The 26,245-nt window shown below is 52.6% G+C and overlaps 1 protein-coding gene across 2 annotated transcripts; it reads left to right on the top strand.

The window, feature by feature from the left end:
• Positions 1 to 436: 436 nt before the first annotated feature.
• On the top strand, positions 437 to 24,737 carry AOC3 (amine oxidase copper containing 3). 2 transcript variants are annotated; one of them, XM_047759145.1, is made up of 5 exons: positions 437 to 1,827; positions 17,094 to 17,490; positions 22,375 to 22,660; positions 23,792 to 23,921; positions 24,172 to 24,737. In XM_047759145.1, the coding sequence occupies exons 1-5, from the start codon at positions 625 to 627 to the stop codon at positions 24,445 to 24,447; spliced, it is 2,292 nt and encodes a 763-aa protein (XP_047615101.1). In that variant the 5' UTR covers positions 437 to 624; the 3' UTR covers positions 24,448 to 24,737. The 2 variants fall into 2 exon arrangements, with proteins under 2 accessions (XP_047615101.1, XP_047615100.1); XM_047759144.1 differs by lacking the exons at positions 17,094 to 17,490; positions 22,375 to 22,660; positions 23,792 to 23,921; positions 24,172 to 24,737 and adding exons at positions 4,024 to 4,309; positions 4,720 to 4,849; positions 6,383 to 8,357 and having other exon boundaries at positions 444 to 2,224.
• The last annotated feature ends 1,508 nt before the right edge of the window (positions 24,738 to 26,245 follow it).

Raw genomic sequence — 26,245 nt, 5'->3', positions numbered from 1 at the left:
TATTTGACTTTTGCAATATCTGGAATCCCCTAGAGAATATTAAGGACTCTGGCCAAGAAAATTAGCCGTGGAGGAAAAGGGGACAGACCTGGCCAAGAAATGCTGCTTGGGAAGCTGAAGGGCTGGGGGTGGGGGGGGGTGGGGCAGGAGGACAGTAGTTCCAGGTTACAGGAAAGGGAACATCCTGCTCCGGGAGAGTGGGGGCTGGGGAAGAAGGGGGTCTGAGGGGGAGGGACTAAGGGCTGCCTCCTCACGAGTGGGGCATTTCTGTGCTCAGGCTGGTCAGCTGCATTATTTTGAAATCCCCACCACCCTTCCCCCCACCCGAGCTCTCCCCTGTTCCAACACTGAATTGGAGCTTTGAAGACAAAGCCATGTAAGGTCTGTGGAAATCGCTGCTGCCCTCCTTCAGGCCCGCCCTCCCAACTTGGCCCGCCCCCCACCCCCCAGCCTTCCCATGCTCTTCCCACCCTCAGTCTCCTTTGCGTCTGAATACTGGGAACCTCTGCCGGGGTCCAGGAGCCCCCACGACAGGGGCCAAAAGAGACCTGCTATATTCTCTGCTGGCCTGAGAATACACATCTCCACTTTGGTTCAATCATCTGTCTCTATGTTTATGGGACAATGAACCAGAAGACCACCTTCGTGCTCCTCGCTCTGGCTGTCATCACCATCTTTGCCTTGGTGTGTGTTTTACTAGCTGGCAGGGGAGGAGATGGAGGTGAACCCGGCCAGCCTCCCCGCTGCCCCTCCGGAGCTCCCGGTGCCCAGCCCTGGACACACCCTGGCCAGAGCCAGCTGTTTGCAGACCTGAGCCCAGAAGAGCTGACGGCTGTGATGAACTTTCTGACCCAGAAGCTGGGGCCAGGCCTGGTGGATGCCGCCCAGGCCCGCCCCTCAGACAACTGCATCTTCTCAGTGGAGCTGCAGCTGCCCCCCAAGGCGGCAGCCCTGGCCCACCTGGACAGGGGGAGCCCCCCGCCTGCCCGGGAGGCCCTGGCCATCATCTTCTTTGGCGGACAACCCCAGCCCAACGTGACCGAGCTGGTGGTGGGGCCGCTGCCCCAGCCCTCCTACGTGCGGGATGTGACTGTGGAGCGTCACGGGGGCCCCCTGCCCTACCACCGACGCCCCGTGCTCATGCGAGAGTACCTGGACATCGACCAGATGATCTTCCGCAGGGAGCTGCCCCAGGCTGCTGGTCTCCTCCACCACTGCTGCTTCTATAGCAGCCAAGGTCAGAACCTGGTGACCATGACCTCAGCCCCCCGTGGTCTGCAGTCAGGGGACCGGGCCACCTGGTTTGGCCTCTACTACAACATCTCAGGGGCCGGGTTTTACCTGCACCCGGTGGGGTTGGAACTGCTGGTAGACCACAGGGCTCTGGACCCTGCCCTCTGGACCATCCAGAAGGTCTTCTTTCAAGGCCGCTACTATGAGAGTCTGGCCCATCTGGAGGAGCAGTTTGAGGCCGGCCTGGTGAACGTGGTGGTGATCCCAGACAATGGCACAGATGCGTCCTGGTCCCTGAAGTCCCGGGTGCCCCCAGGCCCAGCTCCTCCTCTGCAGTTCTATCCGCAGGGCCCCCGCTTCAGTGTCCAGGGGAGTCGCGTGGCCTCCTCGTTGTGGGCTTTTTCCTTTGGCCTCGGAGCTTTCAGTGGCCCAAGGATCTTTGACATCCGCTTCCAGGGAGAACGACTAGCTTATGAGATCAGCCTCCAAGAGGCCTTGGCTGTCTATGGTGGAAATTCCCCAGCAGCAATCATGACGCGCTATATGGATGGCAGCTTTGGCATGGGCAAGTATTCCACCCCGCTGACCCGTGGGGTGGACTGTCCCTATCTGGCCACCTATGTGGACTGGCCCTTCCTTCTGGAGTCTCAAGTCCCCAGGACACTACACGATGCCATTTGTGTGTTCGAACAGAACCAGGGCCTCCCTGTGAGGCGACACCACTCAGCTTTTCATTCCCACTATTTTGGGGGCCTTGCAGAGACAGTGCTGGTCGTCAGATCTGTGTCCACCTTGCTCAACTATGACTACGTGTGGGACATGATCTTCCATCCCAATGGAGCCATCGAAGTCAAATTTCATGCCACAGGCTACATCAGCTCAGCCTTTCTGTTCGGTGCTGCCCGAAAATATGGAAACCAGGTTGGGGAGCACATCCTGGGCACCGTCCATGCCCACAGTGCCCATTTCAAGGTGGATCTGGATGTGGGAGGTAAGATATGCCGCCAGAGGCAAGGGTTCCAGAAGAGGGGGCTGAAGATGATCTCTGTTTGCCTTGGGCTTTTTGGGAGGTTTTCCAGGGAAAGAAGTTCTGAGCATGCGAATGTGGGTTTTGGAGTTTCAAGTTTCCTCTTTTGCTGGATGGGAGGCGGCGGGCTGAATTTTCCTGAGGTCTTAGATCATTGGCTGTGGGCAGAGCTGCCACCCACCCTCTCAGGACCTCGTCAGAAAATCTTGGGAAACAGCTAAACTCAGAGAGGAGGCAGAAGGGGGGCTAAGGGTCCCCTTTGCCCTCTCCCCTCCCTGGCACTGAAGCCCCACTTCAGCAAGGCAGACATAAGTTTTTCAGCTCATCTCTGTGTCATCTCTGTGTCTGGCCTGCTGTGCAGGTGTTTGGGAGGGTCTGTTTGCATTCTGCAGTGTCCCTGGCACTTGCAGGCCAGCCACGGAACACCCTAGGTTGTTTATTTCCTTGAGAAGGGGACCCTCCCCCTCCCTGAGCTTCCATCTCTAAGCACAATACATTTAAGTGTGAGGGCTAAAGTGGATATTGTGGAACATTCCAGATAGTTCCTGGCGTTGGTGCTCATAGAAAGCCAAGGCTACATGATATCTTGGTGTTCTGGTCATTTCACTGTCCTTCCCCATATTGAGTTAATCACCAGATTTTTTTCTGTTCTGCCTCTGAAATAGCGCCAACCCCCTGTTGGCGCCAGCCTACTCTTTGCTGCTTCAACTCTTCTTCTTCTCAGATCTGGGGTTCACCCTGCACCCAGAGGGACCTACCAGCCTATGCCATCCAGCTCCCTCACCCACTTCCCCTTTTCCCCATCACCTATAGGATCCTGTCCTAAGAAGGACCTACAAGGCTCTTCCCTTCAGAGTGTAGCTCCTGCCTGCCTTTCAGATCCTTCCCTGTGCTGCTTTAGCCACACTCACACCCTCCCTGTCCCTGAACACACACGCCACACGTGACAGTCAGGCTTTTTGCTTTTGCTCGTGGTGGGGTTTTTTTTTAATTTTTTATATTTTTTTGCTTTTTTTTAGGACTGCACTTGCAGCATATGGAAGTTCCCAGGCTAAGGGTCAAATTTGAACTAGAGTTGCTGGCTCGCACTACAGCCACAGCAATACCAGATCCAAGCCACATCTGCAACCTCTACCACAGCTCATGGCCAAGCCGATCCTTAACCCACTGAGCAAGGCCATAGCCGAACCCATGTCTTCACGGATATTAGTTAGGTTCATGACTGCTGAGCCGCGACTGGAACTCCTGCTCAAGTTTTGCCCCTGCCTAGAAGGCCCTGCCATGTCATCTCTGCTGGTGACACCCTCTAAGGCCAGGCTGAAATGTTGCCCAGGAAGGCCCCTCTTCCTGTCAGTACCTGTATTCCTCCAACCTTGACTCTAGAATGTGCTCCTCTCACACTGCAGGCCCCTCAGGGCTCTGCCTCTCTGGGACTCCCGTGAGAGCGGGAGGATAAGGATGACGCTTCCTTTAGCAGTGGGTCCCCAGCGCCGAGCACAGGCCTCTCCACTAACATGTGCAGGGATGAAGAGGTGAAATCCTTGAAGAAATATTTCACAGGTCAACAGCTTTGGCCGAAAGACCAGGACTATCCTGGGGAGAGGGGAGGGAAGCAGGGGGCACACTCACTCTGGCCTCTTCTTTGGCCCCCACTCTGGAGCCAGATGGGGGCAGAGTCCAGAGGGGGCAGGGCAGCTGCGTGACCAGCCCTCCCTCCCCCTCTTCCCCCCGCCCCGCCCCTCCCCTCCATCCCACCCCTGCAGGACTGGAGAACTGGGTCTGGGCCGAGGACACAACGTTCGTCCCCACGGCGGTACCCTGGAGCCCTGAGCGCCACATACAGAGGCTGCAGTTGACCCGGAAGGTGCTGGAGACGGAGGAGCAGGCCGCCTTCCCCGTGGGAGGTGCGGCCCCTCGCTACCTGTACCTGGCCAGCAACCACAGCAACAAGTGGGGGCACCCGCGGGGCTACCGCATCCAGATAGTCAGCTTTTCTGGGGAGCCGCTGCCCCAGAACAGCTCCATGGAGGGAGCCTTAAGCTGGGAGAGGTGGGTGGTGTGGCCGGGGTGGCAGGGGTGGGGGTCGGGGTGAGAGTGAGAAGGGAGGGTTGGGAGGGACAACTGGGAAATCACTTCAAATTGTACTCAAGGTGAGGTAAGAGCTCAGAAAGGATTTCCTGGTTATCAAAAGTCACACGGTGGATACAAGGTCCCCTGGGATGCTAAAGCCCAGGAGGGAAAATTCTTTTCTGTTTTTTGGGGGGGGGGCCGTGCTGTGAATTGGCAAAGGATGAACAGGAAGACACGTGAAGATGTTAGGCAACCCACTAGGGTGGCGTCAAGAGTCACTGTGGGAATACGATGGGAAAGCTGAGGCCCACTTGCCTGGCTCCCTTCCATGATGATCAGGCAGCAGGATGGCCTTAGTGACCATGGAGGCCTGACCCATGCATCTCTAGGTACCAGCTGGCCGTGACCCAGCGGAAGGAGACAGAGCCCAGGAGCACCAGCATCTTCAATCAGAATGACCCCTGGGCCCCCACTGTGGACTTTGCTGCCTTCATCAACAATGAGACCATTGCTGGCGAGGTCAGTTGACTGCAGGAGGGCCAAGGGAGGGGTGTGGGGACCCAGAGATGAGCCCCACCTTGTCTTTGGGGTCCCTGAATACCATCTGATCTCAGGGGTAGAGCTGACTCCTGTCTTTTGTGCTCTGGTGACTCTCATCATTACCTGTTGAGGAAAACGTCCCAGACTGGGAGCTCATTTGTCCACAGTGGCCGAGGCATCATTGACTAAGTCCTTTAGGGGCCCCAGGACTCAGGAGCATGGAAGTGACCAGAAAAGACCACATCTGGTTGTTTTTTTTTAGGGCTGCACCCAAGGCACATGGAGGTTCCCAGGCTAGGGGTTGAATCAGAGCTACAGCTGCCAGCCTACACCACAGCCACAGCAACACCAGATCTAAGCCACATCTGTGACCTACACCACAGCTCATGGCAATGCCAGATCCTTAACCCACTGAGCGAGGCTGTCATCCTCATGGATACTAGTCGGGTTTGTTAACCACTGAGCCACGATGGGAAAGCCAAGACCACATCTCTCTCTCTCTTTTTTTTAATTTTATTTTTAATTATTTATTTTGTGTGGGTCTCTCTCTCTTTTTTTTTTTTTTGTCCTTTTCTAGGGCCACTTCCCACCGCATATGGAGGTTCCCAGGCTAGGGGTCAAATCGGAGCTGTAGCCACCGGCCTACACCAGAACCACAGCAACGCAGGATTTGAGTCGTGTCTGTGACCTACACCACAGCTCACGGCAACGCCGGATCCTTAACCCACTGAGCAAGGCCAGGGATCGAACCCGCAACCTCATGGTTCCTAGTCGGATTTGTTAACCACTGCACCAGGGTGGGAACTCCAAGACCAAGATTTATAGCCAAATCTTCTCTCTCCCTGGCCTGACCACTAAAGGATTAATTTCTAAATGTCAACATTTTCCCTCCCTCCTTCCCTCCCTCCCTCCCTCTCTCTCTCTCTCTTTCTTTCTTTCTTTCTTTCCTTTTTAGGGCTGCATGTGCAGTGTATGGACGTTCCCAGGATAGGGATCAAAGTGGACCCACAGCTGCTGGCCAATGCCCCAGCCACAGCAACGCAGGATCCTTAACCCACTGAGAGAGGCCAGGGATTGAACCCGCATCCTTGTGGCTGCTAGTCAGGTTTGTTACTGCTGAGCCACGACAGGAACTCTGTAAATGTCAGCCTTTTCTGCCTCCCAAACCCTGATCATCCCTCCCCCATCCTCCTCTTGGTTATAGTTAGGGGAGAGGAGTTGAAGCAGCCTGTGGTGTCACCATCCCTCTGGGGTGGGGGGGTAGGCTGATGGGGACGTGATGGAGAAGGTCAGAGGTGGCGGGCACAGGCTGGGACACGGGGGCAGGTGTTGTTCCCAATATGAAATTGACTCTTTATGCTTTGACATGTGGCTGGTAGGAAAAATGGTCATGACTTCCTTTTCAGGGGAGGCAGGCTGCTAAGGTGAACCCTCCCATACAAGGCCACTGTGGGAGGCAGACGTGTCCTTAGCAAAGCCAGGCCTCATGATCCTCTCTCTTCGCCCCCCCAGGACTTGGTGGCCTGGGTGACAGCCGGTTTCCTGCACATCCCCCACGCAGAGGACATTCCCAACACGGTGACGGTGGCGAACAGTGTGGGTTTCTTCCTCCGACCCTACAACTTCTTTGACCAGGACCCCTCCATCAATTCTGCTGACTCCATCTACTTCCGGGAGGACCAGGATCCTGGGGCCTGTGACGTCAACCCCCTGGCTTGCCTCTCCGAGGCTGCTGCCTGTGCCCCCGACCTCCCTGCCTTCTCCCACGGGGGGTTCTTTCACAACTAGGTGGTCCCTGGCATGGGGAATGTGGCCGGGGCTGCAGGGCCAGGGGGTGTGGGGCCGGGGGGCGAAGGGCACTGGGCCGGGCAGCGTGTGCCCTGTTCTCCTTCCTCAGACCCCAAGGTCCTCTCTCTCCATCGCCCTGCCTTGCCTCCCCCGCCTTGCTGGGAGCATCCTGAGCCTGTGATGCCTGACACAGGGGTACTCAGCTTTGTGGACCCCAGATCTGCTGGGTTCCTGTTGCAGAGAGGGGAGGAATGGCCAGCCAGGAGCTTGAGTGATGGTTAAGTCTTTCCAGAAGACTCCTGTTTGGGGTGTTCTTTTGTTTTTTTGGTTTTTGTTTTCTGTTTTTCCTTTTGTTTTTGCTTTCTGGCTTTCCCAAATCTTTTTAGGCCATCCCAGGTCTCTCCTAAGACTCCCCAGTTCTTCCCTTGGGACATGAGAATGGGGGCTCTCCTATGGAGATAGCCCCCTAGAGGCCCCAGGGCAGGGATCCTGCCAGGCTGATGAATCCACAAATAAGGCTGGAAGGGGATTTTATTTTATTTTATTTTATTTTTGCTGTGCCCTGACATGTGGGAGTTCCCGGGCTAGGGATTGACCTCGTGCCACGGCAGAGACCCAAGCCACTGGGCCACACGCGAACTCTCCGGAAGGGGCCCTTTGGCCCAAGTTTCCTCTCATCCTAGTCCTCCTTCTTGCCCAGCCTCCTACTGTTCCTGCCAGTTCTTATTCCTGGGGATTTCCCTTCCAGCCCCGAGGGGCTGTTCCTCTGCCCGGAAGTTTTCCTAACCCCCCTGTCTCAACTCTGATCTCCTCTCCTGACTCTAGCCTGTGGAAGTCTAAAAATGCAAGGTACCTCTGGTTTGAGAGGACAGTCCTTGTCTGGCTCCCTGTGCCTGGGCACTGCCCCCACCCCCAGTCCTGGGGCCCGGTGCGCAGTCCTTTCTGCCTATGCGTATAGGCCTGCCTTGCATTCTCTACCAAAGGATGGCCATAGAGACATCAGCAGCTCAAGTTAGCACGTTAGGTGGATTTGTATGTGCAGTGGTAATGAGGAATGGTCATTTTGTGCCAGGTCTGGGTGTGACCAGTGCCCCCTGTCCTCTGCAGCACCCAACATGGGGGAGGCCTGGGCACCAAGCCTGAGAAGCAGGAAGACCCAGGCACTGCAGCCCCAGGGCCACGGGCTGTCCAATCAGGTGTGGGCATGCAAATGAGCAGGGGCCCTCTGTGGGAGGAGCCTCTCCCCTAGGTTGTCCCTAGTCATGGTGGGAAGTGGGTGTTCTGAGTTGGGGGTTTGTATGCAAATAGCAAGAGATGGGAAACTGCAGAGCTGTCCTTCCCTAGAGGATCAATTAAATAATTTCTGATATAGCCTTACGAAACAATACTATGAAGCTATAAACCTAATTGCATCTCTTTATAGGGAATAATCTTCCAAAGAAAAAGGCAAGGCACAGAAATATAGGGCTCTTCCATTTGTGCTTTCAAGGGAGGATATTATAAATACGTATTTTCTTATCTTATAGATGCATATGAAACGGGTAACACTGGTTGCCTCTGGAGGGGAACCAGGAGGTGGGCACAGGGGAGGGAGGAGATGTACTACTACATACCCTTTTGTACAGTTTGAATTTTGACCCATGTGACTAATATTACCTATTCTTGTATTGCTATTCAAATAAAAAATAGGCCCAAACAAGACCTGATTTTTAAATTTTTTAATTTTTTGTTATTATTTTTTTCAGGGCCGTATCCATGGCATACGGAGGTTTCCAGGCTAGGGGTCAAATCAGAGCTACAGCTGAATGCCTACGCCACAACCGCAGCAACGCCAGATCGAGCTGTGTCTGCGACCTATACCACAGCTCACGGCAACGCCAGATCTGTAACTCACTGAGCGAGGCCAGGGATCAAACCCACTACCTCATGGTTCCTAGTTGGATTTGTTTACACTGCACCACGATGGGAACTCCAGACCTGATCATTTTTAAAAACTGAGTCTTCTTTTAGGAAGGGGTAGTGTGGGGAGGGTAAAGCGAGTGAAGAGATGGGCCCAGGGACTCAAGTTTCTCAAGTTGTTGAGACCCAGAGAAATTGGTGTGGCCTCTGGTAACTCCCGTGTCTTCTCTTGCGTGTATATCTCCGTGGAGAATGTTAAACTTCTGTCTGTCTGTCTTTTGCTCTCTCTTCCTCTCTCATAAGATGGGGCAATGAGAGCAATGAGGAGGGGTGACTTCTGCCTGTTGGAAGACCAAGCCCGGCTAGGAGGTGAAGTCCAGGAAACAGACGTTTGGATGCTGCTTAGCTTCTGACCAGAGGAAGATCATATCCAGGGAGCTCAGCCATCACAGAAGCTTCTGCTACCTTCTGTCTTGCCCCAGGTCCAGTTCACTTCTGGGTCAATGGAACAGTGGATGAAGATGAGTCAGTGAGCTGGAGAGAAACTAGGTTCCAAAGAACAGGGAGAAAGACTTCAGTAAGGAAAGAGGGCCAGTGATTGCCGGATGAATTTATCACATGGCCTGGGGTGGAAGCAAGAGTGACAGAGGGCTGGAGTTCCCGTTGTGGTGCAGTGGGCTCAGAATCTGACTGCAGTGGCTCTGGTTGTCCTGGAGGCATGGGTTCAATCCCTGGTCTGGGAGCTTCTATATGCCGTGGGCACAGCCATAAAAAAGAGAAAAAAAAAAAAAGGGTGACAGAGGACAGAAGGAGATTGAGGACAAGGAGTGATGTCGTGGCCAGTGTGGCTCTGATGCTGACTCTATACTTCTCTCTCTGACCTGTTCGACTTCTCCATTACACACTTATCCTTTGTCTCCACCTCCTTTTGGCTCTTCTTTGATGGTCAGTTGCACAACAGTCAGTGCTGGAAGGAAAAGGGATAAAGGAATGCTGGTGTCCATCCCCCTCCAAACCCCTGTTTTTTTGTTTTTGTTTTTCTGGCCATGCCAGCGGCCAGGGATAGAACAGGTGCCACAGTAGTGACCCAAGCCACAGCAGTGACAACACCGGATCCTTAACCCGCGGAGCAGGGAACACCCCACCTCGTTTTCCTAACTTGAAGCTCGTTGGCCTTGAAACCCGTCTCCAGACCAACGAGCATGAGTGAGCCTGTGAGTGTGTGTGAATGATCACGCACAAGGTTTGATCTGAGAAAGGGACCGTGGTTATGTCTCTCTACATCTTGTCTTGGGGACCACACCCCTGTCCCAGGCCTCAGGGAACATGTAGATTGTGAGATGTCAGCTCGGCCAGGGTCAAGACGGCAGCAAGGGGGGGGTCTCCAGCCCCCTTCCCCACCCACACGCTTCCTTAAGCCCCCTCTCCCCTCTGCCCCCAGGCTGGCTGGATTGTTAGCCTCAGACTTGGGGTCAAGCGATAGGAGGGAATAGTGACAGAGGATGTCATCCTGTCCCCAAGGCCAAGAGCTTTAGGACTTGGGTCCATTGCCCTGAGAGGAGCTGGACAAGGGGACGCCTAAGGCTTCAGTTGGGGGCAGACCTGGGACTTCTCTAGGAATGTAGACACAGGAAGCCCCTGTGAGGAGCCCAAGATGAGCCCACCTGCCTCTGCTGTGTCGTCCCGCAGCCCCTGGGAAGGGTTCCCACTGCAGGTGCGAGAGAAGGATTCCTACACGCATTCCATAAAGATTTCCCAAGTGCCTCCTACCTGCCAGGCACCTTGGGAGGCACTAGGATACACTGTGGAATAAGACATAGTATCTTTAAAAAAAAAAAAAAAGGAGTTCCCATGGTGGCTCAGCAGTAACAAACCCAACTAGTATCCATGAGGACAGGGGTCCAATCCCTGGCCTTGCTCAGTGGGTCAAACATCCAGCGCTGTCCTGAGCTGTGGAGTAGGTCACAGCCGCAGCTTGGATCCCGCGTGGCTGTGGCTGTGGCCAGCTGCTGCAGCTCCACTTCGATCCCTAGCCTGGGAACTTCTTTATGCCACAGGTGCAGCCCTAAAAAGTCAACAACAAACACAACAACAACAACAACAACAACAATATCTACTCTCAGGGGCGAGAGGAGTACATAAAGGGTCGATTACATCAAGGATTTTAGAGGGGGGCTGAGAGGAGGACATAGCAGGCAGGGGCTCTTAACCTGGACTTAGGGCCTGGGGAAAGCTTCCTAAGAGTCATGAGGTTCAAATTGATCCTGGCAGAGGAGTAGAAGTTGGTGGGGGGAGAAGGAAGAGAGTGGAGAGACGTCCCCAGGAAGAGGGGACAGCACGTTCAAAGGTCAGGAGGGGACAAGGTGGTACCATCCAAATACCCAAGTCCACGGACAGGTGTGTGGGCTGTGATGAGAGCCCGAAGGGGCAAGCAGGGGGCAGAGGAGGCAAATCCTTGCAAGCCATGGTTACCCTAAGGAAAATGGGGAGCCATGGAAGGATGCTAAGTAAGGGAGTGGCAGGGTCCAGATACAAAGAATAGCATTGATGGAAGGCCGAGGCACTGAGAGATGCGTCAGAGGTCAGAAATGATGGTGGCCTGAATGCAAGGTTAGGTCAGGGGAAGGCTCCTGTGGGAAGTCTGGCCGAGGAGGCCCCGTCTGCAAAGAGTGGATCAGAACCCTGCACGGGGATGCCTCCCTCTCACCCCCCCAAATGCTGCCGTGATCACAGAGAGGAAGGAAGGATGTCTGGGCATCTGCTCTGTGCAGCCCATGACCTTCTGGTTTTTTGTCTTTTTATGGCTGCTCCCATGGCATATGGAGGTTCCTAGACTAGGGGTCGAATCGGAGCCGTAGTCGCCGGCCTACGCCAGAGCCACAGCAACTTGGAATCCGAGCTGCATCTGAGACCTACACCACGGCTCATGGCAACACTGGATCCTTAACCCACTGAGCGAGGCCAGGGATCGAACCCACAACCTCATGGTTCCTAGTCAGATTTGTTGACCACTGAGCCAGGACGGGAACTCCTGCCCTTGACCTTCTGAATGGAAGAGCATGACTGCATCTAAGAAACACTTACCACTTGGGAAAGGCAGTTGCTGATTAAAGTAAAATCGCACCCAACAATCAGTCCTCTTGGTGATTGGTGTGGTTATGGGATAATTGCTTAGATGATCCTTGTAAACTTTTTTTTTATTTATGGCCACACCCATGGCTTAGGGAAGTTCACAGGCGAGGGATCGAACATGTGCCACAGCAGCAACCTGAGCTACTGCAGTGACAACACTGGATCCTCAACCCACTGAGCAGCAAGAGAACTCCAATCCTTATAAATTTTATACAGTGCATGGTGGGTTTGGACAAAAGTTAACCCCCTAAAAAAAATGTCTGAAGCCCCCTGATAGCTTCTCTGATGGGATTTGGCGGTGAGGGTGGTCTCACTAGTTCTACAAGCTCTTTACTTATTTTAAGGGGAGACCAGCCTTTCTGGCTCCTTTCAGACGGTTCTCTCTCAGTTATCCACTCCTCTCCCTGTACTCTTTTTCCCCCTTTTCAGGGCTGCACCTGCGGCCTATGGAAGTTCCCAGGCTAGGGGCTGAATTGGAGCCGCAGCTGCCGGCCTACACCACAGCCACAGCAACGGCAACACAGTATCCGAGTCACGTCTGCGACCTACACCGCAACTTGCAGCGCCAGATCCTCAATCCACTGAGAGAGGCCAGGGATGGAACCCACATCCTCACGGACACTATGTTGGGTTCTTAACCCGCTGAGCCACAATGGGAACTCCTCTCTCCCTATATTTTAAATTTCTCCCTCTTGTCTGGCTTTTCCTCAACTCTCATCTTGCTAAGCCTTTCCCAAGACCCTGCCTACAGCTTCTCCCAGCCTGTGCCTTCCCAGATGCCTTTGTCCAAGGAGCGTTCTAGCCCTGCTGGGTCTGCTTCCCTTCCTCCCCGAGTCCCTCCTCAACCCACTGCCCTCCCTGTGCTGACCCTCAAGCCACAGGCCCTGCTCTGACAAAGACCCCCAGCGACTTCCAAGTGCAAATCAACAGGCCTTTCCAGCCACTTGCTTTCTGGACCTCTCAGTGGCATTTGACAACACTGACTGAGTTGTCTGCCTTCTTAAAAATGCTCTCCTGGAGGGAGTTCCCGTTGTGGCACAGTGGTTAACGAATCCGACTAGGAACCATGAGGTTGCAGGTTCGATCCCTGGCCTTGCTCAGTGGGTTAAGGATCCGGCGTTGCCGTGAGCTGTGGTGTAGGTTGCAGACGCGGCTCGGACTCCATGTGGCTGTGGCTCTGGCGTAGGCTGGCAGCTACAGCTCCGATTCGACCCCTAGCCTGGGAACCTCCATATGCCACGGGAGTGAACCAAGAAATGGCAAAAAGACAAAAAACAAACAAACAAAAACACCTCTCTCCTGAGAGTTTCCTGGTAACTCAGCAGTGTAAGGATCTGGCATAGTCCTTGCCGTGGCTTGGGTTCAGTCCCTGGCCTGGGAATTTTTGCATGCCGTGGGCATGGCCAAAACAAAAAGCTAAAACAAACAAACAACCAACCTCTCTTCTATCTTGACCTCCCCATATTCTGACCCCTCATCCCCCACATTTGCTACTTCTCTCCTTCCTCCATCCTCAAGGTCACTGGCCCTTTGCCTCCTATTTGGTCTCCTTGCCTCTGTTCTGTTCCACGTCTAAGGCCCACTCCACCCTGCAGCCGGATCCGTGTCCCTGGAATGCAGATCAGAGTGGAGGGACCCAGGGGCACGAGGCGGTCCCGCTGACCACACAGGGCCTCGGGGCCAGCAGCTTGGCTCAGGCATCCGGTCCTGAGGCCCAGTCCTCAGCGTGTGGGCTCGGGGGGAGCTCTGGCTCAACCAGGCATAAATTCACCTTCATCCCATTCACAGAGCCTGGGGCCAAGTTTGTCCAAAGGGAAGTAAGACCTCGTGGGGGGAGCAGAACGTGTGGTCCTGTCTCCTGAGTGATTCTCCCCAAAGGGGCACATTTTCCACAAGTTTTTAGGGTCTTTGACATGATGATTGCAAAGCCCAGGATGAAATGATATCAGAGGAAGCAATGTCACAGCCACATGTTCAGGGAAGGTGGCAGAGGGGGCACCTTCTTCTATACCAGTCCCCTCTGGCGCCACCCATGCAGGGCAAAGCCTCTCCTCCCACCCCCTAATCATTACCCACCTCCCATCTGAGAGCCGGGCCCCACCCCACCAGACTGAACATTCTTTTTTTTTTTTTTTTTTGGCTTTTTGGGCCCATACTAGTGGCTCATGAAGTTCCCAGGCTAGGGGTCGAATCAGAGCTATAGCTGCTGGCCTACACCGCAGCCACAGCACTGCAGGATCTGAGCCATATCTGCGACCTACACCACAGCTCATGGCAACACCAGATCCCCGACCCACTGAGCAAGACCAGGGACTGAACCTCATGGATACTAGTCGGATTCGTTTCCACTGCGCCACGACAGGAACTCCCTGTATATACCTTCTTTTTCTCCTATCATCTTCCATCGTATTCCATCACGAGTGATTGGATGTAGTTCCCTGTGCTATACAGCAGGACCTTATTGCTTATCCACTCCAAATGCAGTAGTTTGATCAATTTCTATTGATTAAGGGTCCAAGGATCCTGCTCTGTAACAAAATGACTCCTTGTGTCAAATTTCCATATCAAAATAGAGCTGGTTGCATAACCAGCTGATATCTGGATAATCTGACCTTTCTGGTGTCGATCTGCCTGGTTTAATTACTCAATGTCTTCCCGCAATTGCCACTTTGTTTAAAACACGCATCGCATAAGGCTTCCTGACCTTACCTCTTCTGCCTGTCCCCTCCTGTCCCCGCATCATACCAGAGACGCTGACCTTGGGTCCTTCCCTGGCCACCATGTCCAGGCTGTTTGGAGTTTCTGTACCTTTGCACCTACATTCCCTGCGGCTGGAATGTCCTGCCTGGTCTCTTTCAGGCGAATGCATTCTGCCTGCAGGATCAGTGTAACTTGGTTTCTTGGGGAAGTATTCCTGCATGTCCAGGTTGGAAAGGAGTCTCCCCTAAGCTCAAGAAGGAAGTATGTCCCTCTCCGGAAGACTCAGTCTCTCCTCGTTTCCCTCAGGACCCACAGGCTGACAGGTGAAGGTGGTCTCTGGAATGTCACTTGCCCAGGCTTGGAGACCACTTCATTCTCTGTTCTCTGCCCCTCCAGGAGGAGGGTTTCCTGGAGGTGAGGGTTGGGGTTAAGTTCACAGCCAGTTTTCCAGCCACCCTGACATCTGACCTGGTCCATGAATCCTGCTTGAGGGGTGCGGGGTCTCTGTTGCACTGCCCCCTCCCCTTAGCTGCTGCTGCTGCTGCTGCTTTTTTTTTTTTTTTTGGTGGTCTTTTTTGGGCTGCACCTGTGGCATATGGAAGTTCCCAGGCTAGGGGTTGAATTAGAGCTGCAGCTGCCAGCCTACGTCACAGCCACAGCAACACCAGATCAGATCTGAGCCATGTCTGCCACCTACATCACAGCTCACAGTGTCAGATCCTTAACCCACTGAGCGAGGCCAGGGATTGAACCCACATCCTCATGGATACTAGTTGGGTTCATTTACTGCTGAGCCACGATGGGAACTCCCCCCTCCAGCTTCTGACTGACCCGCTCCCCTGCATGCTCCCCTCCAGGGATTTGGGGACAGGACCTCCAAAACATTGACCTGGCTCAGCCCTTCAGCCCTCCCAGCTCCTCCCAGGTGCTCTGTGTTCTCAACATGACTCTCAAGCCTCTGGTGGGTGCTGGTGGGATTCTGGATGACCGGGGGCAGGGGTGGGGGGGTGGGGGTGGGAGCAGGGATAAGCTTCAAAAACTAGAGGAAGAAAGGAGGGGATCTGGCTGTAGGGGGCGTGCGCAGAGGTTTACTTACAGCCGTGTAGCTGGGACAAAGTTTCCATCCAGAGGGTGGAGGAAGAGCCCAAGGACAGTCCCTTTCTGCCCCTGTCACTTCTTCCTCTTGCCTCCCTCCAGCAGTATCCCCAAAGCCCGCCCCTCCCCCACTCCATCCCTCAACCTTGAACCTGAGTGTTTGATTTGGAACCGGAAGAGGTTTAACGTGGGTCACTGAAAGTTGCCACCTCAGCCCCACCTCCCCAGCCTGGCCTGACCACCGCCACCCGTAGCTCCAACCCTTCCCAACCCTCGGCCTTTGGCTGACTTGAAGCTACCCATCATGCCACTGCCCAGAGGCACCACCCAGAGCCAGGAAACCCCAGAGACTGAAAGAGGCACTCTGTCTTTTGATTCAAGAGCCTGAAGACCGCCAGGAGCTCTAGCTATGGCGGTCTCCCTTCTCTGGTCCCTGTGCAGCGTTCTAGCGATGAGCATGGGTGCGGGTGATGCTGGGAGTGAGGAAGGAGTTGGGAGGGAGTGTGAACCCAGCCGGCCTCCCCGCTGCCCCTCCGGAGCTCCTGGTGCCCAGCCCTGGACACACCCTGGCCAGAGCCAGCTGTTTGCAGACCTGAGCCCAGAAGAGCTGACAGCTGTGATGAACTTTCTGACCCAGGAGCTGGGGCCAGGCCTGGTGGATGCCGCCCAGGCCCGCCCCTCAGACAACTGCATCTTCTCAGTGGAGCTGCAGCTGCCCCCCAAGGCGGCAGCCCTGGCCCACCTGGACAGGGGGAGCCCCCCGCCTGCCCGGGAGGCCCTGGCCATCATCTTCTTTGGCGGACAACCCCAGCCCAACGTGACCGAGCTGGTGGTGGGGCCGCTGCCCCAGCCCTCCTACGTGCGGGATGTGACTGTGGAGCGTCACGGGGGCCCCCTGCCCTACCACCGACGCCCCGTGCTCATGCGAGAGTACCTGGACATCGACCAGATGATCTTCCGCAGGGAGCTGCCCCAGGCTGCTGGTCTCCTCCACCACTGCTGCTTCTATAGCAGCCACGGTCAGAACCTGGTGACCATGAACTCAGCCCCCCGTGGTCTGCAGTCAGGGGACCGGGCCACCTGGTTTGGCCTCTACTACAACATCTCAGGGGCCGGGTTTTACCTGCACCCGGTGGGGTTGGAACTGCTGGTAGACCACAGGGCTCTGGACCCTTCCCTCTGGACCATCCAGAAGGTCTTCTTTCAAGGCCGCTACTATGAGAGTCTGGCCCATCTGGAGGAGCAGTTTGAGGCCGGCCTGGTGAACGTGGTGGTGATCCCAGACAATGGCACAGATGCGTCCTGGTCCCTGAAGTCCCGGGTGCCCCCAGGCCCAGCTCCTCCTCTGCAGTTCTATCCGCAGGGCCCCCGCTTCAGTGTCCAGGGGAGTCGCGTGGCCTCCTCGTTGTGGACTTTTTCCTTTGGCCTCGGAGCTTTCAGTGGCCCAAGGATCTTTGACATCCGCTTCCAAGGGGAGAGAGTGGCTTATGAAGTCAGCATCCAGGAGGCCTTGGCTGTCTATGGTGGTAATTCTCCTTCTGCCCTGAGAGGTCGGTATGCAGATGCCAGTTTTGGCTTGGGCCACTTCTCCACCCCGCTGACCCGTGGGGTGGACTGTCCCTATCTGGCCACCTATGTGGACTGGCCCTTCCTTCTGGAGTCTCAAGTCCCCAAGATACTACGTGATGCCTTTTGTGTGTTCGAACAGAACCAGGGCCTCCCTGTGAGGCGACACCACTCAGATGTTCGCTCCTACTACTTTGGGGGCCTTGCAAAGACAGTGCTGGTCGTCAGATCTGTGTCCACCATGCTCAACTATGACTATATGTGGGACATGATCTTCCATCCCAATGGAGCCATTGAAGTCAAATTACACACCACGGGCTATATTGGCTCATCATTCCTCTTTGGCGATGTCCAAAGTTTCGGAAACAGGGTTGGGGAGCACACCCTGGGCACCGTCCACACCCATAGCGCCCACTTCAAGGTGGATCTGGATGTGGGAGGTAAGACATATTGGTGGAGGAAAGGATTCCAGTAGGAGTTCAAGTCTCCATGCCTAGCTTTAAAAATTGTCATGGAAACACGAAAAATGTAAAAACGTATGAATGTGAAAATCATCAAATTCCTCAGAGATTGTCACCCGTAGATTCTCTGTTGCTTAAAATTATTTCCTTTTTGGAGTTCCTGTCGTGGCTCAGTGGTTAATGAATCCAACTAAGAACCATGAGGTTGCGGGTTCAATTCCTGGCCTCGCTTAGTGGGTTAAGAATCCTCCAATTGGACCCCTAGCCTGGGAACCTCCATATGCCTTGGGTGTGGTCCCAGAAAAGACCAAAAAAAAAAAAAAATTTCCTTTTTTTGAGTTCCCTGGTAACCTACCAGTTAAGGATCTGATGTCGTTACTGCTATGGTTCTGGTCCCTGCACTGGCATGGGTTTGATCCCTGGCCTGGGAACTTCCCCATGCCCCAGGCATGGCCAAAAAAAACTCTTACCTTTTTAAAAACAGTGCATCTGCAATTCTAGAATATATTACGGTGTATTCTATGTGTATGATACCGTATACTGATTATACCTTTTTAGATATTTTGTTACCAAATTTTGATCATGATGTACACATATTTTATCACTTCTGTTTTCTCACATAACAACATATAGAACTGATGCAAGCAACGAATATTTAATGAATGCGTATTTGTGGCAGGCACGGCACTAAAACAGATTCATAAAGGAAACAACATCTCTGCTCTCAGGAGGCCTACATTCTGATGGAGGAGCAAAGAGCACGTGGAGAGCTCCTGGAAAATGTGTATAACAGGAACATTTTTGTGATTGGCTTCTCTGTACCTCAGTTACTCGAGCATAAAGTGCAGTGTCAGAGGTGTTTCCGTCGTGGCTCAGCAGAAACGAATCTGACCAGTATCCACGAGGTTGTGCTGTTTGATCCCTGGCCTCCCTCAGTAGGTGTAGGTCGCAGACTCGGCTCGGATCCTGTGGTGCCCTGGCTGTGGTGTGGGCCGACAGCTATAGTTCTGATTCAACCCCTAGCCCGGGAACTTCCATGTGCCGTGGGTGGGGCCTTAAAAAACGAGTGCGCACACACACACACATGCACACACGCACACACAGAGTGTAATAGTGCATTCCTGATAGGATTGTTGTGAGGATTAACAATGACTATTTTAAAACATTTTTTTTGAAATAGCTTTAGACTTATAGAAAAGTTGCAGACATAGAGTTTCCATGTACCCTTCAGCAAGCAGCTCCGCCTAATGTTAACAATTTTGCATAACCACAGGATGAACAAAACGAGGAAATTAACATTATTACAATACTATAAACCTGAGAGCTTATGAGAATTTTTTTGAGCAAGTTTTAATTTTTATTTCTACATTTCCCCCCTCATCTGCCCACTCCACTGGCCCCGGGGTCTGTTATAGAAAATGAAGATACATTTTCCCTGGCGCATCTGAACACAGCACGGTGAATTTTTTTTTAATTTATTGGCTGCACCCATGGGATATGGCCAGAGATCGAATGTGCACCACAGCAGTCACCCAAGCCGCTGCAGTGACAATGTTGGAAACTTAACCCACTGCACCACAAAAGAATTCCCATGCTGAATTTTTTTTTTTTTTTGTCTTTTGCCTTTTCTGGGGCCGCTCCTGCGGCATATGGAGGTTCGCAGGCTAGGGATCTAATCGGAGCTGTAGCAGCTGGCCTACACCAGAGCCACAGCAACAGGGGATCCGAGCTGAGTCTGTGACCTACACCACAACTCACAGCAACGCCAGATCCTAAACCCACTGAGCAAGGCCAGGGATAGAACCCGCAACCTCATGGTTCCTAGTCAGATTCGTTAACCACTGTGCCACAATGGGAACTCCCCATGCTGAATTTTTTTAAATGTCAATGACAATACTTGCATATTTATTTGTGTAATTATTTGATTAATGTGTACCTTGCTTTCTTTTCTTCTCCTTTTTAAAAATTGAAGTAGGGGGCAGGGAAGGAGTGGTATGGACTGGGAGTTTGTGGTTAGTTGGTGCCAAGTATTACATTTAGAATGGATAAGCACGGAGGTCCTATTGTACAGCGTAGGGAACTATATCCAGGCTCCTGGAATAGACCTTGAGGGAAGATAATATAAGAAAGGGAATGTATATATATGTGTGACTGGATCGCTTTGTTGTACAGCAGAAACTGGCAGAACACTGTAAATCAGCTACACTTGGATAATAAAACTGAAGTATAGTTCACTTACAATGACACATTAATTTCAGGTGTAAAGCACAGCAATTCAGTTGCTGCTGAATAATTTCAGATGATTTTCCCTTATAGGTTACTATGAAATATTGAGCATAGTTCCCTCTTCTATACAGTAGGTCCTTGGTGGTCATATATTTTATACATGGTAGTGTGTCTGTGTTAATCCCAACCTCCTCATTTATCCCTTCCCCCACCTCCCAGAGCTTAGAAGAATTTCATCAGCTGTTCCACTGATTTCCTTTTTCTGTTCCAGGATCTAAACAGCATCCTGCATCACACTTGCATCCCCACCTCCTTCATCCCCTGCCGTCTGCGGCAGTTCTTTAGGTTTATCTTTCCTCTCATGAACTGACACTGCTGGTCAATCGATTTGTAGAATGTCTTTCTTTCTTCTTTCTTCCTTTTTTGTCTTTTTGCCGTGTCTTGGGCCGCTCCCACGGCATATGGAGGTTCCCAGGCTGGGGGTCGAATCAGAGCTGTAGCCACTGGCCTATGCCAGAGCCTCAGCAACGCTGGGACCCGAGCCGCGTCTGCAACCTACACCACAGCTCACGGCAACGCCGGATCCTTAACCCACTGAGCAAGGCCAGGGATCGAACCCGCAACCTCATGGTTCCTAGTCGGATTCGTTAACCACTGACGGGAACTCCTAGAATGTCTTTCAGTCTGGGTGGCTCTGATATGTTCGCATGATTAGATTGAGTTTGTGTTTTGTTTTTGTGTTGGGGGGGTTGGTAAGAAAACCACAGAAATGAAGTTATATACCCTTCTCCGAGTATCATACTAAGGGACACAGGGTGTCCATATGTCTTACTGCCAGTTATTCTGGCCCCAGGCACTTAGCTAACATAGTGTCTTCCAGTTTCCTCCATTGTAAAAGTTAATCTTCTTCCATTGGCAATTAATAAACATTTGGGAGAAAATTGGATATTATGCAAATATACTATTTCTTTTCTTCTCAAACTCTTGCTCACTAATTTTAGAACTATTGGTGGATTTTCCCTGCAACAATTATGATTGCTATATTTCTCTGCTAGTCATTTAAATTTCCCCCTATTCTTTAAACATTATTTGCAGTTCTCCATAAGAAAGTGTTATTCCCTCCTTTTCCCTCTATTTATACGTGTAATTATTTATTCATAACTTTATGGGTTCATGAATATTTTATTCTTAGGGCTATAACCCAGTACTGTCATTTCTCTCTCTCTCTCTTTTTTTTGGCTGCCCCACAGCTTATGGAGTTCACCAGCCAGGAATCGGATCTGAGCCACAGTTGCCCTATGCTGCAGCTGCTGCAAGCCGGATCCTTTAACTCACTGTGCCAGGCCTCAATCAATCTTGCAACCTGCCGTGTAGAGAGGCTACTGATCCCGTTGCACCACAGCAGGAATTCCTATCATGTATTTTCTGATCATTTATTTCATTCCTTAAATTGTTCTCGTTTGGGCCTTTAGGAGATCTTCAGGTTGATTCCTGTGTCCCTTCTGACATGCTTCCATCCTTTTTTTTTTTTCTTTTTTGTCTTTTCTAGGGCCTCTCCTGCAGCATATGGAGGTTCCCAGGCTAGGGGTCGAATCGGAGCTGTAGCCGCTGGCCTACGCCAGAGCCACAGCAATGCGGGATCCAAGCCACGTCTGCAGCCTACACCACAGCTCACAGCAATGCCGGATCCTTAACCCACTGAGGAAGGCCAGAGATCAAACCTGCAACCTCATTGTTGCTAGTCGGATTTGTTAACCACTGAGCCACGATGGGAACTCCTACTTTATTATTATTATTATTATTATTATTATTATTATTATTATTGCTTTTTTAGGACCACACCCATGACATATGGAAGTTTCTAGTCTAGGGGTCAAATCAGAGCTACAGCTGCCAGCCTATGAAACAGCCACAGCAGCGAGGAATCTGCATTGCATCTGCAACCTACACCACAGCTCATGGCCACGCTGGACCCTTAACCCACTGAGCGAGGCCAGGGATCAAACCCGCATCCTCATGGCTAGTAGGATTCGTTTACTCTGCCCCACAATGGGAGCTCCCAATGACACATTATTTAAATTGTCTAAGCTTCAGTTGTCCCCATCTTCATAAGGCGATGTCCTCCTTCATAAGTTTACACATCAATATACGAAAAGCCCTCAGCACGCTGCCTGAGCAGAGCTCCAAGTTCAGTAAGTGAGCTACTCTGTTATTATTCTTATGATAAAGCAGTTCTGGTGATGCCATAGGGCTTCCCATGTAAGGTCCAGACCCCTTTCCTCAGGTCAGAAAGAACCTGACTCTGCCTGTTGCCTGCTAGACTGCTCCAACCTCAGGTTAAGCTCTTCCCTTTCAGCTCCTCTGAGGGAAAATGTCAGGGGAAGCCCAGTCACAAGGCATCTGGGGTTTTTATCAGAGATGCAATCAAGGAGAAAGAGCTTCTCCAAATCTCTGAATCAGGGCTATCCTGGGGAGAGGGGAGGGAAGCAGGGGGCACACTCACTCTGGCCTCTTCTTTGGCCCCCACTCTGGAGCCAGATGGGGGCAGAGTCCAGAGGGGGCAGGGCAGCTGCGTGACCAGCCCTCCCTCCCCCTCTTCCCCCCGCCCCGCCCCTCCCCTCCATCCCACCCCTGCAGGACTGGAGAACTGGGTCTGGGCCGAGGACACAACGTTCGTCCCCACGGCGGTACCCTGGAGCCCTGAGCGCCACATACAGAGGCTGCAGTTGACCCGGAAGGTGCTGGAGACGGAGGAGCAGGCCGCCTTCCCCGTGGGAGGTGCGGCCCCTCGCTACCTGTACCTGGCCAGCAACCACAGCAACAAGTGGGGGCACCCGCGGGGCTACCGCATCCAGATAGTCAGCTTTTCTGGGGAGCCGCTGCCCCAGAGCAGCTCCATGGCAGGAGCTTTCAGCTGGGAGAGGTGGGTGGTGTGGCCGGGATGGCAGGGGTGGGGGTCGGGGTGAGAGTGAGAAGGGAGGGTTGGGAAATCAATTCAGATTGTACTCGAGGTGTAGGAAAAACTCGAAAAGGATTTCCTGGTTATCGAAAGTCCCACAGTGGATACACGGTCCCCTGAAATGCTAAAGGTGAGGGGCGGGGTATCAGAGAGGCACTCGGGGAGGCGGACTGTTTGGGAGGCTCCATGTTACTGGGAACCCAGTTTCCCCCACCTCCCATGGGTGTGTGTGCACATACGCACTCACGATCACAAACACACACACACACTCCTGCTGCCACAATCTTAGGCCACTCAAAATGAAGCCTCCTGGTTGGAGAGAGACATGCTGAACCAAATACGATGGAATGTCCAAGGTAGAATCGAGGATGTGGGTATGTGAGCATTTCCTAGATTATTCTTTCAACTTTTCTATGTATTTTAAAATGTTTGGGAGTTCCCGTTGTGGCTCAGTGGGTTAAGAGCCCGACTAGTATCCATGAGGATGTGGGTTTGATCCGGGGCCTTGCTCAGTGGGTTAAGGATCTAGCGTTGCCACAAGCTGCAGCATAGGTCACAGATGTGGCTCGGATCCCACATTGCTGTGGCTGTGGTGTAGGCTGGCAGCTCCCGCTCTGATTTGATTCCTGGCCCAGGAACGTCCATGTGCCACAGGTGTGGTTCTAAAAAGACCAAAAAAAAAAAAAAAAGAAAGAAAGAAAGAAAAAGAAAATATTCACCGTCACAGAGAGGAAAACAAAGAGGAAGAACAGAGCCCAGATCTGAGGGAGAATTTCCTCCAAATCCAGACACATGAGATACTGAAATTAACCTAAGATGGAAATCAGGCCACACCTGTGCACCTGCATCCAGGCCCAGACTCCCACGTGGAGCGACAGTCCTGCCTGAAGTCTGAACAATGGGCTGGGAGACGTTTGAGATACAGGATGTTGAGCAAATGCAGGAACTTTAGGAGAGAGAGAGAGAGAAGGGGGCAGAGAATAAAGAGGCTGGATACCCCTTGGGCCCATTTCCCCTTTGTGTCCCCTCCTCAGTGCAGCTTCAGGTAGCAGGATGGGTTGATGACTTTGGGGGTCAAATCTAAATCTCTGGCAGGTACCAGCTGGCCGTGACCCAGAGGAAGGAGGAGGAGCCCAGCAGCAGCAGCATCTACAATTTGAATGACCCCTGGACCCCCACCCTGGATTTCACTGACTTCATCAACAATGAGACCATTGCTGGGCAGGTGAGTTGAGAGGAAAGAGGATGGGGGAAGGGGTGTGGCCAGGGAAGCAAGGATGAGCCTTACTCTCTCCCAAGCCAGATTCCTCGGGGGTCTTTAGAAGAAAAGCGTTCTTCCATTTAGGAAGAAAGCGTTATGATTTCACTTTATTTCTGGGCTGGTGAACTGAACCCTCCCATACAAGGCCACTGTGGGAGGCAGACGTGTCCTTAGCAAAGCCAGGCCTCATGATCCTCTCTCTTCGCCCCCCCAGGACTTGGTGGCCTGGGTGACAGCCGGTTTCCTGCACATCCCCCACGCAGAGGACATTCCCAACACGGTGACGGTGGCGAACAGTGTGGGTTTCTTCCTCCGACCCTACAACTTCTTTGACCAGGACCCCTCCATCAATTCTGCTGACTCCATCTACTTCCGGGAGGACCAGGATCCTGGGGCCTGTGACGTCAACCCCCTGGCTTGCCTCTCCGAGGCTGCTGCCTGTGCCCCCGACCTCCCTGCCTTCTCCCACGGGGGGTTCTTTCACAACTAGGTGGTCCCTGGCATGGGGAATGTGGCCGGGGCTGCAGGGCCAGGGGGTGTGGGGCCGGGGGGCGAAGGGCACTGGGCCGGGCAGCGTGTGCCCTGTTCTCCTTCCTCAGACCCCAAGGTCCTCTCTCTCCATCGCCCTGCCTTGCCTCCCCCGCCTTGCTGGGAGCATCCTGAGCCTGTGATGCCTGACACAGGGGTACTCAGCTTTGTGGACCCCAGATCTGCTGGGTTCCTGTTGCAGAGAGGGGAGGAATGGCCAAATGGGAGCTTGGAGTGATGGCTGAACTTTTCCCAGAAGACTCCTGTGTTTTTCTAACAGTTTTTTAATCTTATTTTTAAATGAGATAGAATTCGCATACTGTGAAATTCACCCTTTTAACGTGTACAATTTAATGGGTTTTAGAACCTTCATAAAGTTGTGCAACCATTGCCACTAATTCCAGCATATTTTCATCATCCCAGCAAGAAACCTCAGAACCTGTTCGTAGTCACCTCCTATTTACCTTCAACCCCTTCCCAGCTCTAGGCAACCATTAGCCTTTCTGTCACTGAAGATTTACCCATATTCTGGAAATTTAGTATAAATAGATTCATGCAATAAGCAGTCTTTTGTGATTGGCTTCTTTTTTTTTTTTTTTGTCTTTTTGCCATTTCTTGGGCCACTCCCGTGGCATATGGAGGTTCCCAGGCTAGGAGCTGTAGCCATCAGCCAACGCCAGAACCACAGCAACGAAGGATCCGAGCCGTGTCTGCGACCCACACCACAGCTCACAGCAAAGCCGGATGCTTAACCCACTGAGCAAGGCCAGGGATTGAACCCGCAACCTCATGGTTCCTAGTCGGATTCGTTAACCACTGAGCCATGACGGCAACTCCTGTGATTGGCTTCTTGTACTAAGCACAGTGGGTTTTGAGGGGCACCCATGCTGTAGCATGAATCAGTACTTTATGGCTAAATAATATTCTGTTTTACAGCTAGGTCACATTTTGTTTCTACTTTTTGGTTGTCATGGATAATGCCGCTCTGAATGTTTGTGTACAAGGATTCATGTGGACAAATGCCTCTGTTTCTCTTGGGTATATACCTGGCAGTGGAATGGCCGGGTCATACGGTAATTCTATGTTGAACCATTTGAGAAACTGCCAGACATTTTTCCAAAATAACTGTTATCATTTCCTTTTTTTTTCTCTTTTTGTTTCTTTTTCTTTTTGTTGGTGTAACATAACATAGAACTTTTCCACAAATATGTATACACAACATCTACTGTTTGGCCACTTTTTTTTCTTCTCTGGCCCCACTCATGGCACATGGAAATTGCCAGGCCAGGGAGTGAATCCGAGATGCAGCTCTGCAGTGGCGACCTATGCCACTGTGGCAATGCCAGATCCTTTAACCCACTGCACCAGGCTGAGGATGGAGCCCACATCTCTGCAGCGACCCAAGCCACTCTAGTCAGATTCTTCTTTTTTTTTTTTGTCTTTTTGTCTTTTTATCTTTTTAGGGCCACACCCACGGCATATGGAGGTTCCCAGGCTAGGTGTCTAATTGGAGTTACGGCTGCCAGCCTACACCACAGCCACAGCCATGCAGGATCTGAGTCGTGTCTGTGACCTACGCCACAGCTCACGGCAACGCCAGATCCTGAACCCACTGAGCAAGGCCAGGGATCGAACCCAAGTCCTCAGGGATACTAGTCAGGTTCATTGACCACTGAGCCACGACAGGAACTCCTGCAGTTGGAGTCTTAACCCACTGAGCCACAGTGGGAACTCTGCCATTTGGCCACTTTTAAATGTAC

Source organism: Phacochoerus africanus, chromosome 14 (genome assembly GCF_016906955.1).
Source record: "Phacochoerus africanus isolate WHEZ1 chromosome 14, ROS_Pafr_v1, whole genome shotgun sequence".
NCBI classification, from domain to species: domain Eukaryota; kingdom Metazoa; phylum Chordata; class Mammalia; order Artiodactyla; family Suidae; genus Phacochoerus; species Phacochoerus africanus.
The sequence above is the reverse complement of the archived record's forward strand: the minus strand, read 5'-3'. Positions and strand labels throughout refer to the sequence as shown.

Bases quoted from the DNA above. Each gene is read 5' to 3' on its own strand.
- AOC3 (XM_047759145.1), top strand. From the start codon at position 625: ATGAACCAGAAGACCACCTTCGTGCTCCTCGCTCTGGCTGTCATCACC. The intron at 1,828-17,093 runs GTGGACTGTCCC...CTGACCCGTGGG, and splicing joins CCACCCCGCTGACCCGTGGG to GTGGACTGTCCCTATCTGGC. The intron at 17,491-22,374 runs GTAAGACATATT...CCACCCCTGCAG, and splicing joins GGTGGATCTGGATGTGGGAG to GACTGGAGAACTGGGTCTGG.